Source organism: Onychostruthus taczanowskii, unplaced genomic scaffold (genome assembly GCF_017590055.1).
Source record: "Onychostruthus taczanowskii isolate IOZ18803 unplaced genomic scaffold, ASM1759005v1 scaffold19, whole genome shotgun sequence".
Lineage (NCBI taxonomy): Eukaryota > Metazoa > Chordata > Aves > Passeriformes > Passeridae > Onychostruthus > Onychostruthus taczanowskii.
This window is the reverse complement of record NW_024499128.1, coordinates 2,723,986-2,737,953: the sequence shown is the minus strand read 5'-3', so window position 1 is coordinate 2,737,953 and position 13,968 is coordinate 2,723,986. Positions and strand designations below refer to the sequence as shown.

General features: G+C 44.1%; 2 protein-coding genes across 3 annotated transcripts in view; one reads left to right on the top strand and one right to left on the bottom strand.

Annotated features, from left to right (window-relative positions):
* USP7 (ubiquitin specific peptidase 7) overlaps positions 1-4,921 on the top strand; it is a 71,166-nt gene extending 66,245 nt beyond the window's left edge. For both annotated transcript variants that reach the window (XM_041401425.1, XM_041401424.1), the window contains 2 exons: positions 696-786; positions 3,538-4,921. In XM_041401425.1, coding sequence (XP_041257359.1) covers positions 696-786; positions 3,538-3,644 — 198 coding nt within the window. In that variant the 3' untranslated portion in view covers positions 3,645-4,921. The remainder of the gene's footprint in view (positions 1-695; positions 787-3,537) is intronic.
* A 4,649-nt stretch (positions 4,922-9,570) lies between these two features.
* Positions 9,571-13,622, bottom strand: LITAFD (LITAF domain containing). Its single transcript, XM_041401371.1, has 4 exons — positions 13,520-13,622; positions 11,430-11,495; positions 10,150-10,309; positions 9,571-9,679 (listed from the first exon to the last, which is right to left on the bottom strand). The coding sequence occupies exons 1-4, from the start codon at positions 13,620-13,622 to the stop codon at positions 9,571-9,573; spliced, it is 438 nt and encodes a 145-aa protein (XP_041257305.1).
* Between the last annotated feature and the right edge of the window lie 346 nt (positions 13,623-13,968).

The window sequence follows — 13,968 nt, the reverse complement described above, 5'->3', positions numbered from 1 at the left end:
CAGAACGTGACTCAGTCAGGTTGTGCAGGGTTTTTTAGTTGCAATTTATGAACTCCCAAGGGTGGGAATTCTGCCCTGTTCTGGACACTGTGTTTTAGAGTATTTCCACTATCTCTGGGAAGCCTTTGCTTTCCTTACACGTAATCAGAATGTTTCATTTTGCAACTTGTGGAGGTCACCTCTGTGCAGTTTTTTGAGAAGAGCCTGCATTGCAGCATGTGCACCATTGCAGAATGTGCACCATTCTTCAGGTGGTGGAAAACTATAGATACCCTGTCAGGTGGTGGAAAACTATAGATACCCTGACAGCCTTTTCTTCTCTGGGCTAAACAGAATCCATTTTCCAGGGGTTCCTGAATGCCAGGTCCTCTCACAGTCTCACAGGACTGTTGCTGCACTTGCTGCAGTTTGTTGCCCTGTCTTTTTCCCTGGAGGGCTTGAACCTGGACACAGTATTCCAGGATGTGGGTTCATGATTTCCTGAGCATTTCTTTTGTCCCATTATACAGGTTGTTGATGAGGGTTTTAACCAGGATTGGCCTTTTTCAATTCCTGAAGTTGAAACTTATAAGTTGAAGTTACAAGTTTTCTGCTTATAACCAGCTGCAAGTTAGACTGTGAACTTAGGCTTGAAGACTTAATTTTAATGTAATATCCTACCACTTGGTTTTTGAGATTTTTTTTTCTTTGCATAGTTTAAATTTGCCATTGTAATGATGGGCCGACACCAGTATCTCAACGAAGATGAGTATGAAGTGAACTTGAAAGATTTTGAGTCCCAACCTGGTAAGTTGTTGGACAACCTCCCTTTTCTTTTGGTCTGCTGAAGTTGCTCTGCCAGTTGTTATAATGTGTTCATCCTTCACTCAGGATGTGCAAAGAGTTTGTTCTTTTTATGTGACATACATTAGATGTAGTGACCAAGCAAGTATTCATATATACCAGTGTGCACACTGAGCAGTGTTACATGAATGTGTTAGTCCAAGAAAAATGTATTTTATAGGCATATAGATAAATAATCTGTTTCCTTTTGAGCTATAAGATTGCATGTGAATGACCAGCTGGGTCCATTGTCAGTATAACAAATTTTACAGCGTCACTTGCGCCTCGTGTTTATTTTCCATCTACCCCCTTGCATATTTGATTCTTGTGGAAAGATAATTCTTTATATCTTCAATTAATCTGAAGATTCTAACAAGAACATTAAATATGTCAAATAGATGCTGTTTACATTTCTTTTTCCCCATAAGAAATGAGTCACCAAGGTACAAATGCAGCTCCAATCTAAATTTGTCTCTGGATGGGCTGCCCTCTTGTTTACTTGACTGACATTTAAACCTCTATTTTCTTAGACATTTACACATGGGAGAAACCAGGTTAATCCTTCAGGAGTTCCACCACAGGAGTGTTTTCATAGCCATAGAATGGGTTGGGCTGGGAGGTGCCTTATAAAGATCACCCCATTCCACCCTGCTGCCATGGATGCCACACACCAGACTGGTGTCTCAGGGCCCCATCAATCCTGGCTTTGGACACTTCCAGGGGTGGGACAGCTACAGCTCCTCTGAGCAACCTGCACCAGTGCTTCTAAATCCAAATCTCTCCTTTTCCTCTCTGGAGAGTTCTGTTTGGGAATGGCACCTTTGGATCCACAGTCAGGGATCCACTGAAACCCTTGAATTCACTGGGGTTTCTTCTCCCAGCTTAGCTGAGTGTTCCTCTCTGTGAGTTGCACTGACTCTCTGCAGTTCTGTTTTTCTGACAATTAGGAATTCTGATTTTTATTGGTAGGTTTTGCTAGGGTCAAGCTTTCTCCAATTTTTCCCAGCTGTGCTCTGGATTGATGCAACAGCTGTAAAGAAATCCTGTACCTGTCCATTTATTTCAAAAGCTGCAGAGTTAGAGCTGTGTTATTACTGGGCCTTGCAGGAGCCTAGCAGACAGTACTTTTATTGTGTGTGTGGCACAGGCAGGCTTTGGCTTGCCAGAGCTGAGTGCCTGCAGCTGCACAAGTCACCCCAGAGCCCAGGATAGGTCACTGCAGGTCCTCTGTGCACTACTGGTGAAAGGTCTCTGAGTGGTCAGCTTGGAGGTGGACATTTCTCCACAGACACATAAACTCCATCTTGTGTGGTCAGAGCAGGCAGAATCCTCATTTTGTTCTGGGAGTCATCCCTCTTGGGTCAGGAAGGGAAAGGCAATATTGTGGAATTAACCACTGGGCTTGGTGAGCAAGGCAGAGCCAGTGGTGCCAAAGCAGCTTGAAAAATTAACCAGGTGACCGGGTCAAAGACCAGGTCAAGTTCTCCCTTCTCCACGTTCTGACAGAACGTGTCAGTATGCGGAGAAGGGAGAACTTGAACTGTTTGTAGGAATTGTAGGGAATGTGAGAGCAAAAGGTTTTCATTTGAGAGTTCATGGAATTCACCCCTGTGATAGAATATGCTTTCTGCAAATGCCAAATTTTAGCACACACTGGAACCAAAGCTGGAGCATTGCCCAGTTTGGTTGGCATGGCTGATGTCAGTAGTGTCCCTCTGCTTTTGCCAAGGTACACTAACTGTAGCTGTGACTGTGCTGGCACCAACCATGTAGGATCTCATTTCTTTCTCCAGAAACATTCAAATTCTCCCACTAAGATTGGCAGTTCTCTTTTAATTTGATATTGACCATTATGTCAAACTAGACAAAAACAAAACCAAAATAATTTTGATTGAAGAAAATATATCACAAAATGCAGATACAGGCAACCAACAAGGCCACATGTTTTATACTTTAGTGGTTGCAGCTGATAGCTTTGAATGTAGAATGTACTTTCCTTGCTGGGGGCCTCTCTAGTTTCTGCTTTATCATTTCATTTCAAAGAACATTGGATGCTCTGCATTGAGAACATCGTAAAAGAGAATTACTTCTATTTGCAAGAAGAATGTGGACTGTGGTTTTTCATTAAAACTGGCAGTAGAATAAATAATATTGGGTTGAACAAATGAAAAAAATTCTGTTTATTTTCTTTGCAATCTAAGTCACTAGGGTTTTTTTCTTAGAAAATAAAGAGGAGGGTCAGTTTCATGATTTCTTAATTAGCATTATTTGCATTTTGCATGAGTTAAACAGATATTTCAACTTAAACCAGATGATAGGGATAGCAGAGATTATGGCAAATACTGTTGGTTGTCATGTTTCGATGGCAGATCCTCCCTGTTTGAAACAGGCTCAGCACTTTGGTGAAAGCTGGTACTGTGATGTGCCTCTGGCCATAACAGTGGTTATCTTGCTTTAGCACACCCTCCACTGCTGTAAAGTCCTGTAGGTGACTGAAGAACACAAAAGCAGGTACCTGCTGCAGAAGGAGCTGTGGAATGTGCTGTTGGAAGGAAGCCCTGCCCCTCTGGCTGTGGGGCTGCTCTGCACTCCTCTGCCCTCCCCGTGATTCCCAGCACACTGTGGGCAGGGCACACAGGAATAGTTGGTGTAATGGAAGCATTTTTCCAATTTAATCTTAAAAGTTCATTATTTTTTTTCTCTTTTCTTTTCTAGGCAACATGTCTCATCCCAGGCCATGGCTAGGGCTTGACCATTTCAATAAAGCCCCAAAGAGAAGTCGCTACACTTACCTTGAAAAAGCTATTAAAATCCATAACTGACTTACTTAACCAGATTGTCAAGGCAAGGGACAAAAATAAGTGTGTGTGTGCACCTTTTTAACAACTGTAGAACTTTGGTACACGTGCACTATATCTGAAGTCTTCAGCAAGAGGATTTGCTGCTGATGTTAATTTTATTTTGTTGAGGCTGTTCAGTTTGGCTTCTCTGTATCTATTGACTGCCCTTTTTGAGCAAAATGAAGGTGTTTTTATAAAAGCTTGGATGCCAATGAGAGTTATTTTATGGTAAACGTAATGCAAGGCAATTGTCAGCATAATGAGGGAAGAGTTTAGTAGAACAGTTGACATTGGCAAAATTATTTGTCTGTAGTACGTTTATAGATGGCATAAGCTGACTGGCTGCCCTTCCCATGTGGTGTTCACCATCACTGCAGCTAGTAAGTCTTATGTTTAGACTCACATCAGATTTATTTCCTTCAGTTATACTTTAAATGACATTTTTGTGCATTTGTAAATGCAAAAGAAAAACTCACATCATCAATAAATAGCAATCTCTACTTTATTGTGTACATTGTTGGCACTTATTCGGGATTTTTGTCTCCTCCAGCTTCATAGAATCTTTTTTAATAAACTAGTTTTCATTTAATTTAGTCAATACTTTGCATCCCGTTTTACCAAGTGGATGCCCCGAGTCCTAAAAAGAGATATTTGGGTCTTTTTATGAAATTTCCAACCATTGAGAAATACCGTTGTGATTGATTATGCCATCCTCTGGCAAATAGAATGACACTCAAAAGTTGGCAAAAGCAAGTGAAAAGATTATAAATATCATTAATTTAGTTACCATGGGAAGAGATGGGGAAAACACAAGAACTAGCCTTTTAGCACAGAGGGCATGCTCACTAGTGTTTAGTAAGCTGTTGACTTTGTATAAAAAAGGAGGAAAAAAAAACGAAAAAAGAAGAAAAAAACCGAAAAAAGCAATTGTATATTTAATGAATGAACATGTACAATTTAACACTTGGAGGTTAATTTTATTGGGTGAGTCTGCAAGTGAATTTCACTGATGTTGATATTCATTGTGTGTAGTTTTATTTCAGTCCCCAGACTGCTTCCTTTTCTTTGGAGCTAATGCCAGCCGCGTGTCTAGTTTTGAGTGCAGTAAAGATAGAATCAGCAATTCACACTTAATTTTACATTCTTTTCCAGTATTTTATTTTGTTTCTGTAGCCGCAGTGTACAACTCCTCTTCCTGTATATTGCCTTTTTTTGCTGGAAAATGTTGTATGTTGAATAAAATTTTCTATAAAATTTTTTTTGATGAGTGATGACATGGACATTGAAGAAGATTTCTCCTCTCCTTGGAAATAGAGTTTTGGGAAACGTTTTCATTCATGAGATTTTGCTGAAGGTGTGGTTTTCTTTTTCCTTAAGTGTTGACAATTGTATAATCCTCATTCGTTGTTTTGGGGAAACTTTGTGGGGGGTTTCTGTTTAATAGTTTTGGGGCTTGGAGGTTTTTGCGGGGTTTGGTTTTTTTACGTCCTAACTAGTTGCATTTGAGCTTAACAAATAAAAGGTTTTCCAGGAAAGGAGCCGTGTACAAAAAAGACAAATGGAAAAATTATTTTACTAGTTTGTTTGTAAAGCTTGTAGTAGAGTCTTTGTGGTAGACTGGACTCTGCCTGCCTGTACAAAATTTTGTGGTCCAGATTCTCAAGTCTAATATTATAAATGGTGTAAAGTGAAATCTGGAGTCTCTAAAGGTAAGGTCTCTTCATAGAGTAATAGATTCCCTCCGTAATGTGTTCCCTGTATTCATAACCAAAACAGAAGGTGCAAGTTCTAGGAATGTTTGATTCTCTTTTTAGTTTGTATCTTGCAGTGCTTTTAACTGTCTCTTATTTCCAGTCAAGGCAAACTAGTTGTTTACTTTTGTTTTGCTGTCTGTGTGTGTAGGTTAGCATAGAGAGAAGTGCTTAACTGGCATGCCTTAAGTGGAGAAAGCTTTCCTTTGCTTTGCATTCCCATCAGGCTGGTGAGGACTGCACCATCCCAGGGGTGTTTTTACTGGTACTTGGATTGTCTCTACAGGCTTTCAGTGAATGTCAGGATTTGTTTCCAAACTGTTCCTGTGCATCAGAGGCTCTGGTCAGCAGTAGTAAGCCCTAATTATATTTAGTGTTGTTTAGACTGATACAAAATTCAGCTTGTATCTGAGTGTCACTAAGTTTTCACATTAATTTGTGAGATGGTGGCAGCTTTTAGGGACTGTCTCAAGAAACACAATCCTTCCTATTTCAGATGAAAAAGCCACTAACAGCAGATTTTGGGTGCCTTTTGGGCTTTAGATGACTGGATTTTATGTGCTTCAGTATATGTGTTATTCCCACACTAGTTTGGTGATGTCCACACTTTGAGGCATTCCATATGCAGTTTTCAATTACTGAAGGATTGTCTGAAAAAAAAAAATGTTTTGGAGCTCCAGTAACTTGTTGCTGAAATGTGGAAACACCTATGAAGAGGAGGACAGGAGGGTTTCTCAGGTGCAGTATGTTTGTTCAGTTCATTTTTAAAAATTTACAAGAATACAGTCTTCAAAATTGCCATGCTTTCCACTTCTTTATTTAGATTTTGGAATTATCTGGGTAATAGACAGTGAATGCATTAAATTAAGGTAATGGTAATATAAGTGTTAAGCAATAAGGATGTAATTTCTTGGTACACAGCATCAGAGCAACGTGTTAACAGCCCATCCGAATTCTCCCTACCAAAATAGAGCGTGGTTCCTGTAGATTTACATAGTGCCTTTTATCCTAAAGGAGTCCAAAGCATTCTGTGAAATCTGAGCAGTGATAGTTGCTGACTAGGGAGTGACAGCCAGCCCCAGCCCTTCACCCGCCCAGGCTGGCGCAGCGACCCGCAGGACGAGCAGAGCCAGTGCCTCCCACATCCTGCATCCCGGATCTACCTCAGCTGCTGCCCTCCGGAGCTCCTCCAGCGTCCCCGTGCCAGTGTTCCCATGCCAGTGTCCCCGTGCCAGCGTCCCCGTGCCAGTCCCCGACCCGGCCTCCGGAGCCCGGACCGCCCGGGCGCTGCGCTGGCTGCAGGCGGCAGCGCCCACATCGGAGCCACGCTGGGGGGTTGCTGTTTGATATCCTCTGTGAGAAATCGTTTTCTGTAGGAACTGTACATATTGTAAATAAAATAGCCCAGGGTAAACACTGCACTGGTGTCTCGACTCTTCATTTTGGAGAGGATTGGGAATTACAGCTCTTGCGTCACTCTGAACTCAGGGAGATTTTGAGTAGATGAAGTTCACAAAATTCAGCCAAATTGTGTGTTCGGAATGGCATTAATAATGTAAGGTGTGCTGGCCAGAAGGTGAATTCTGACTTCTACATCGTCTTCCACATTTTGAGCCCTTGTTTTTCCTGAAGCATTTTGGTACTGAGGTGGAGAGTGTTACTGTTTGATGTGAGAGCAGCAAGTATCGTTTATTGTTGGCTGTTAAACCTGCCTGGTCTTTGGGGTCAGAATAAGGGGGAAATGTTCACATGTGATATGTCCTAATCTGGCTCCAAATCTGTATTCTATTTAATTTCTATCCTGGGTGATGTTGAAGTTAGCTGTATACCAAGCACAGCAGGAAATTAAATTTGTTATGGCTGGAAGACTTTATTTTTTATTAAATAATTGTGTAAAACTATTGTACTTATAAACAGTGGTGTAAAATGTCCTAACTACTTCTGTTAAATACCTCTTGCACATCTCAAGTCATATATCGATATAATTTCTTTGCTATGTGTATATTCGTGTGAATTTGGGTTTTGCACCTTTCCTGAATAATGTCACTGACTTGGTGCGTTATTTACCACTAATTAACAGCAACACTTGTGGTTTCACAGCCAGATTTTAAAATAGAGAAAAATCTTAACATCCTAAAAAAATGTGTGAATTGGTAAAACCTGTTGTGCTGCCATCTGTGTGCCTTTCCTCCTTGTGGTCTGTTCCATTAGGTCACAGGAGCTTGGGTGACTGGGGGGACGTCACTGACCTTGGTACAGAGGAGTGAAAGCTGGGGCAGCTGCTCTGGGCATGGCCTGGCTGTTGAGGGGGCTGTGGAGCGTTGGCTCTGACTTTCATGTAGGCCTTGGAAAATGGTTGTTGAACAGTTTTTACATGTATTGATTGTGGTTTTTCATGTCTCACGGTCTGAAGAGAGGTTTCTGTGGTCTAAAGGCTGCAGTGGTGTAGGTGTTGAAGTAAAAATCAGTGCATATGCCCAGCCTAGCTTAACTGAACTGGGACCAGCCCAGTAGGGGTTTGTGGTGCAGACTGTGACAGCCGGCTTGGGGTCACAGGGCTGCTGGGCAGCGCCGCTCCTGAGGCTCCTTCCTGCAGCCGCCTTCCGCCCAGAGCGCGACGGCCCGGCCGTGCCGGAGGAGCTGCTGGGGACTCGGACCTGTCCCGGTGTCCCTGTCCCGGTGTCTCTGCCCGTGTCCCTGTCGCTGACCCTGTCCCGGTGTCCCTGTCCCGGTGTCCCTGCCCGTGTCCCTGTCCCGGTGTCCCCGTCCCGGTGTCCCCGCGGGCGGAGCGCGCAGTGCGCCCCGTGCCCGGCAGGGGGCGGTGGCGGGCGGTGCCCCGGGAGGGCGGCTGCGACCCCGGTCAGTGAGTGACGGGACAGGGACAGGGACACTGCACAGGGACACTGCACAGGGACAGGGATACTGCACAGGGACAGGGACACTGCACAGGGACAGGGATACTGCACAGGGACAGGGACACTGCACAGGGACAGGGACACTGCAGGGACAGGGCACTGGTCACACCAGGGACAGGGACACTGCACAGGGACACTGCACAGGGACAGGGACGCTGCAGGGACAGGGACACTGGTCACACCACGGCACAGGGTTTGGATAAGGATCTCTTTAAGTGCCCGGTTCTGCAGCCCCCTGCCCTCGGCAATCCTTGTGCCCATGTGAAGGCATTGGTGATGTTATAACATGGAAACACAGGAGTTTCTTCTCTTCCTCTGTTTATTTTTCCAGCCAGCAATAAGCTGCAGCAGCCACTGTCAGTGTTGAGAAGGGTCTGGGCACCTCCTGGGCATTGTAATTGCAGATATTTGATTGCACAAGATAAGTGCCTGTGAAGGTAAAGTCTAATAAGTCCTGCTTTGGGAGATGATGCACTGCAGTGAGAAGGCTGAGAGGTAAAATAAAGGCCTTGTGTTGTGGTGACCTTTTTCAAGCTGTGTTTGCTGATTTTTCTTCTTTGCGTGTTTGCCTTTTGGATTGTAGCTTGTTAAACTAAAGGAGGTGTCCCAGTGACCTGCATCTCTGCTCTGGGTGCAACGGGGCATGGCAGCAATGCACACAGCAGATTTGCCAGTACTGTGAACAATAACACGTTTATTTTCTTACCTCAAACATAACAGAGTAAAGACAGTCTCATAACTTTGTGTTTTGTTAATAAATAATCATCTACACTGTACCACCCACAGCCCTGCAGGGGTAGATCCTGCAGGGAGAAGAGCAGAGAGAAATGAAATCCCAGCCTGTCAGTTCCAGTGCAGAGAAAGTAGGAGCTTCTCTGAAACATCCATGTCCAAACCTTGGTTAGTGGTGGGCTGAGAGGTCCGGAGGAGTCTGTGTCCCAGCTGGGTGGGAGATTTGAGAGGACCTGAAGAACTTACCAGCTGGAACTTCAGAGCACAGGGCAGCGAATCAAATAGAGCATAAATTAAATGATAGTGCAAATTAGTCTTGAAGTGTTTTTTGTTTTAAAACCAGTCCAACCATGTGGTGCTAAACTGGAGTTTACCAAGTGGGTTCACCAGCAAGGGAGCTGCAGAACCCAAGCATAGTCCTATGAGTTTCCTAGCAGTAGTTTTATGTGCAGAGTCTTATGCCATTAGGAAGTAGAGGCTTTACATCATCTCGTTGCATAAAGTTTGTTTCTATAGTCTTTTGTATCTATAAATGTGAAACTGGCAGCATGGACAGTAATGATCTGCATCCTTGAAGATCCTGATGAAGAGAGGGACGAGACAGCATCCGAAGCAGCACCTAGAGCCAAAGGGGAGATGGACATGCACAGAATGATTTCTGGCTTCCCTTTTCTGCTGGCCACAGCTGTGATTTCCCCCTGCCTTGTTCTGTCTGCCTTTTCACTGTGCAAATCCACTTCTTTCCCAAGTCTATTAATGTTTAAAGTATCTTCCAAAAAATTAATCTTCTTCGCTTCTGATGTCTCATGCATGAGTCTGTTCCTGAGCCTGATTCTAAATTACACTTGGGAAGTAGACAACGTTGTACTAATTTCTGCTTGTCTTATGAAAAGTGAAACATACTGAGTTAAATTTAGCAAGTTTGCATCCCCTGCAGCCATGATGACTGTATCTAGAAGGGACAGGATGGCTTCTCATCAAGTGGAGAAGGGCAAACTGTCTATAGGCACTAACTAGAACTTTGATTTTTAATTACTCATTTTTAACCTTCTGCTGTGCTGAAGCTGCACAGTGCCCATGAAAACTTACCCAACCATGCACAGGCTGGTGCACAGGAGGTAGGACAGCTTGCCCAGTCTGTAGGTGACCTGGGTGGTGATGTGCTGGCGGCAGGAAGGACAGATTGTGGATGTTGGTTTGCTGGAGAAGATCCCTGCCACGATGATGGGAGGCTGGGGCACCAAATAAACTGAGCTCAGGAGGAGAGGAGAAGCAGCCAGATTAGAAGCACAGGAAATATTTTGCAAGTTATAAAGCCTAAATTGGGAGAATGTGGCTCTTAACGTGGCACCCATGTTATTATTGTTGATTTCAGGTGTATTCCTGAGAAGCACTGTCCTGATTCTGTGTATCCCAACACACTGCACCTAAACCAGCCAGCCTTTACTTGGATAAAGACACACACAGGGAATTGTCTGTGGGATAACCCCCAGGCAGGCAGTCCCACCACCCTCTGCTGGATGTGCTCTGACACTGAGGGTTTGTTTTCTGATATCTAAAATGATATGAAAATCCTTGTTCTCCCTGAAGAAGAGATTTGAAGGAGCTTGGGGAACTTTCTGGATCAACTTTTCAGTAGTTATGAGAAATTCATCAAAGCAGTTATTCTTACACCTAAATGCCATCAAACAGCTGCTGGTGCTGTCCTCAGTTAGTCTCTAGCTCATGTTTTTGCAGTCTAGACTTGACTGTCTTATTCCCTGAGGGGCACACCCCTTGTAGGCACACGAAGGATATTTTTTTCAGAAATGTTTTCAGTAAAAAAATACCATTTTAATGATCCTAAAACATGTTTCGGGTACAACTTCACACTGTAGCCTGAGGCAAAACTTGAGGAGTGGGAAGGTATCTGTTAGATAGATAGGATAAAGCACGTCTGAGTTCAAGTGCCTTCTGGCTTCAGGGATATTTAAAAATGTATGTCTCCTTTCCTGCTGTGTGAGGTGTTACTGATTGTTCTTCAAAGCCTTTCCTCAGAAAATCCTTTGAGCTTCTCCACTTCATAAAGGTGACTAGAACAGGAACACTGGCCTTAAAATGATTTGTTCTGAAAGCCCTGGCATCTGGCCTTTTTGGTTTGGTTTGTTTTTGTTTTGTTTTGTTTTGTTTTGTTTTGTTTTTTTCAAATGGATACTTCTGTAGATTGGCTAATGCTGGAAAATCAAATCTGAGTTCCTTGTCTTAGTTTATCTTCTGACATTTCTGTGGAAATTTTCTGGTTGATGAGATTGTGATTGGGTCAGAAACCCCCGCCCCCTGTGTGGTGGCAGAACCAGACCCGTGTCCCCCCTGCAGCCCCAGGAGCTTACCCGGCTCCTCGATGATGGTGGTTTCTCTGTACGAGTAAGGTGGGGGAGAAGGATACTCATAGCCCCCTGTGCAAAGAAAAACAGGGCAAAATGTGTGAGTGCCAACAGCTCCTGGCTCCCAAAAACCCCATGAGTGAGACGAGAGGAGCCTGCAGGGAGTGCCAGGTCCAGCACAGGGAGAAGCAGGAACTGATTCATGGGGTTCCAAAGCCAGAAGAGCTGCAGTGACTGGCTGGTCTCGCTTTTATAAAAGCTGAGAAACCAAATCATTTCTTAGGAATGGCAGTAACTCCATCATTCCAGCATCACACTGCCATGATATTCAATCTTAATTTCAGGACTTCACAGATAAAGGACCCACAGCACTTCTACCTTCAGTGGTAATTACCCTTACTATTTAGTATTTAGAGTCTTTTTACTGGTTTAAACTTTATCAGCTTTCAACAAAGATATTTCACCCCACTCTGTTCTAGAAAGGAAAAAAAAAAAGTTTAAATATCTTTTTCCTTTTGCTTTGGGAGAAGGGAAGCTGGTGACTAAGACACCTCAAGCTTTTCAGTTCTTTTGCTAATCTTTCAAATTAAGAATGCAATCAGCCTACCTGAGGTGAAATAAATGACTGTATTAAAAAAAAAAATACATTCATGAATACATTCAAAGCAAATCCATGTAAAAAGCTTTACAGCCAGCTGGGGGGATGTGGTACCAAGCACAGGGCTGCTCTGGGACAGAAGGACAGTCCCTAAGGGAAATCTTGGTTGGTCAAGCCTGGACAGCATTGGAGAAACCCTTAGCCCCGAGCTGGGAGTCCAGCCTGTGCTCAAGCCTTTCACAAACTATGTGGGTGCAACCAGGGAATGAGCACACAGGGATACAAATGGGATATAAACCCAGAATTTTCCAGAGTGGGATAAAATACAGTGGCAAAGGTGAAATAAATGTTAGCAATATTTTCTTGAATGGCTTGCCAGAAGTGGTAGAGCTTTGCAATGGCATTTGGGTTTCGTGGTGGTGGGCTGGTGCTTTGTTTTTGGTTTTGAAGACTTTTCAGTTTGGTTTTTAGGGGGTGTTACTTGAAGGGGGAAAATTGTAAAATAATTAAAACTGAAATAATTTCCTTCTGGTTTAGAAAAGGAATGTGCTTGGAACAAGTGAGCTCCCACACAAGGACAGGACCCTGCAGCTCAGTGTGGGTGTGGGCAGTGCCTTGCCTGGGGGGCTCCAAGCGAGACTCCTTCTCCACAGCCTCTTGCAAGCTCTGCTGAACTCACAAAGAGCCCAGAGAGATCTTTGAGGACAAAAATATTTACAGAGAGAGCTGATCAGAGCGAAGTGCTCTGAAATGAGTCAGGTTTAGAGGCCCACGGCTGACACATCGAGCTGTTAGTTACCGCCTGATCTTCCTTTTGGGTTTTTTCTCCAGCCCTGTCCGGTAAATGGCAATTTCCTCAGCAGCAGGCAGGTAACAGAGGTACAGCCACTGAAAACAGGGAGGTGAGGTGCTGTGGGGTGCTTGTGTAGTGTGAGAGCAGTGCCTGGGTCCAGAAGGAAAAGCCCTCCCAGGAGAGCAGCAGCTCCTGGCACCCTCCGGCAGCCCTGGAGCTGAACTGTGGGCAGGGGACACTCATCCCTGCAGGAGCCTGGGGCGGGCAGCTTGGCCAGCAGGGACGGTAGGAAAAGGCAGAACTCTAAAACGAGATGACAATTTAAGCAGGACATAGCCCATCCACCTACAGACTTTGCTGGCTGAACACTTGCACGTTAGGAATATGAAGTTATTGTAGCGATACAGCTACAATAAAGCAGGTGGTTTTAAAAAAAAAATATATTAACTAAACCAACACAATTATTTTTATTATTATTATTATTATTATTATTATTATTATTATTATTATTATTATTATTATTATTATTATTATTATTGTAGTGGATGCTGAGAATTTTAAACATTTTAATGACGTTTCTATGAGGAGATCCCATCCCAACCCTAGGTTTATATGCTGGCACAGACGCTTTCTAAACCCATCACATCCTGGCAAGGCTGGGCCCCAAATGTGCTCGGTGATGTGCAGCCCCCGAGCCCCGCTCACCGTCCTGGCCCAGCGGCGGCGCCGAGGGCTCGGCCCGGGGCCGCTCCTGGCGCGGCTCGTACATCACCATGGGCACCTGCGGCCGCTGCTTCTCCCCGGACATCTCCGCGGCTCGCCTGCCGAAAGAAGGGCAAAGTAAAACCTTCCCTGCATGACTCTCCCTGCCCTGAACTTGCCGGAGCTTCTGGAGCTCCTGCTTCTCACGCTCGGGTGGTGCTCAGAGGGAAATCAGCAGTTCTCACGTTGGTTTTTGTAGGGCGGAGAGCAGTCAGTTCCTGTCACACTTCATGATGAGGAAGGTGGAGGGCAGAAAATACCATCTTAATAAAAGAAATACCGGTATTTCTTTGTGCTGGGAAGCTAAAGGTGTTTCCCCAGACAAAAACACTATTCAAAGTGTGCAAACTCGGGACTGAAAGAGTTAACTGTACAATTTTTTTTTTTTCCTA

Bases quoted from the DNA above. Each gene is read 5' to 3' on its own strand.
- LITAFD (XM_041401371.1), bottom strand. From the start codon at position 13,622: ATGTCCGGGGAGAAGCAGCGGCCGCAGGTGCCCATGGTGATGTACGAG. The intron at 11,496-13,519 runs GTGAGCGGGGCT...TTCTTTGCACAG, and splicing joins GCCGCCGCTGGGCCAGGACG to GGGGCTATGAGTATCCTTCT. The intron at 10,310-11,429 runs GTAAGCTCCTGG...TCCTGAGCTCAG, and splicing joins CACCATCATCGAGGAGCCGG to TTTATTTGGTGCCCCAGCCT.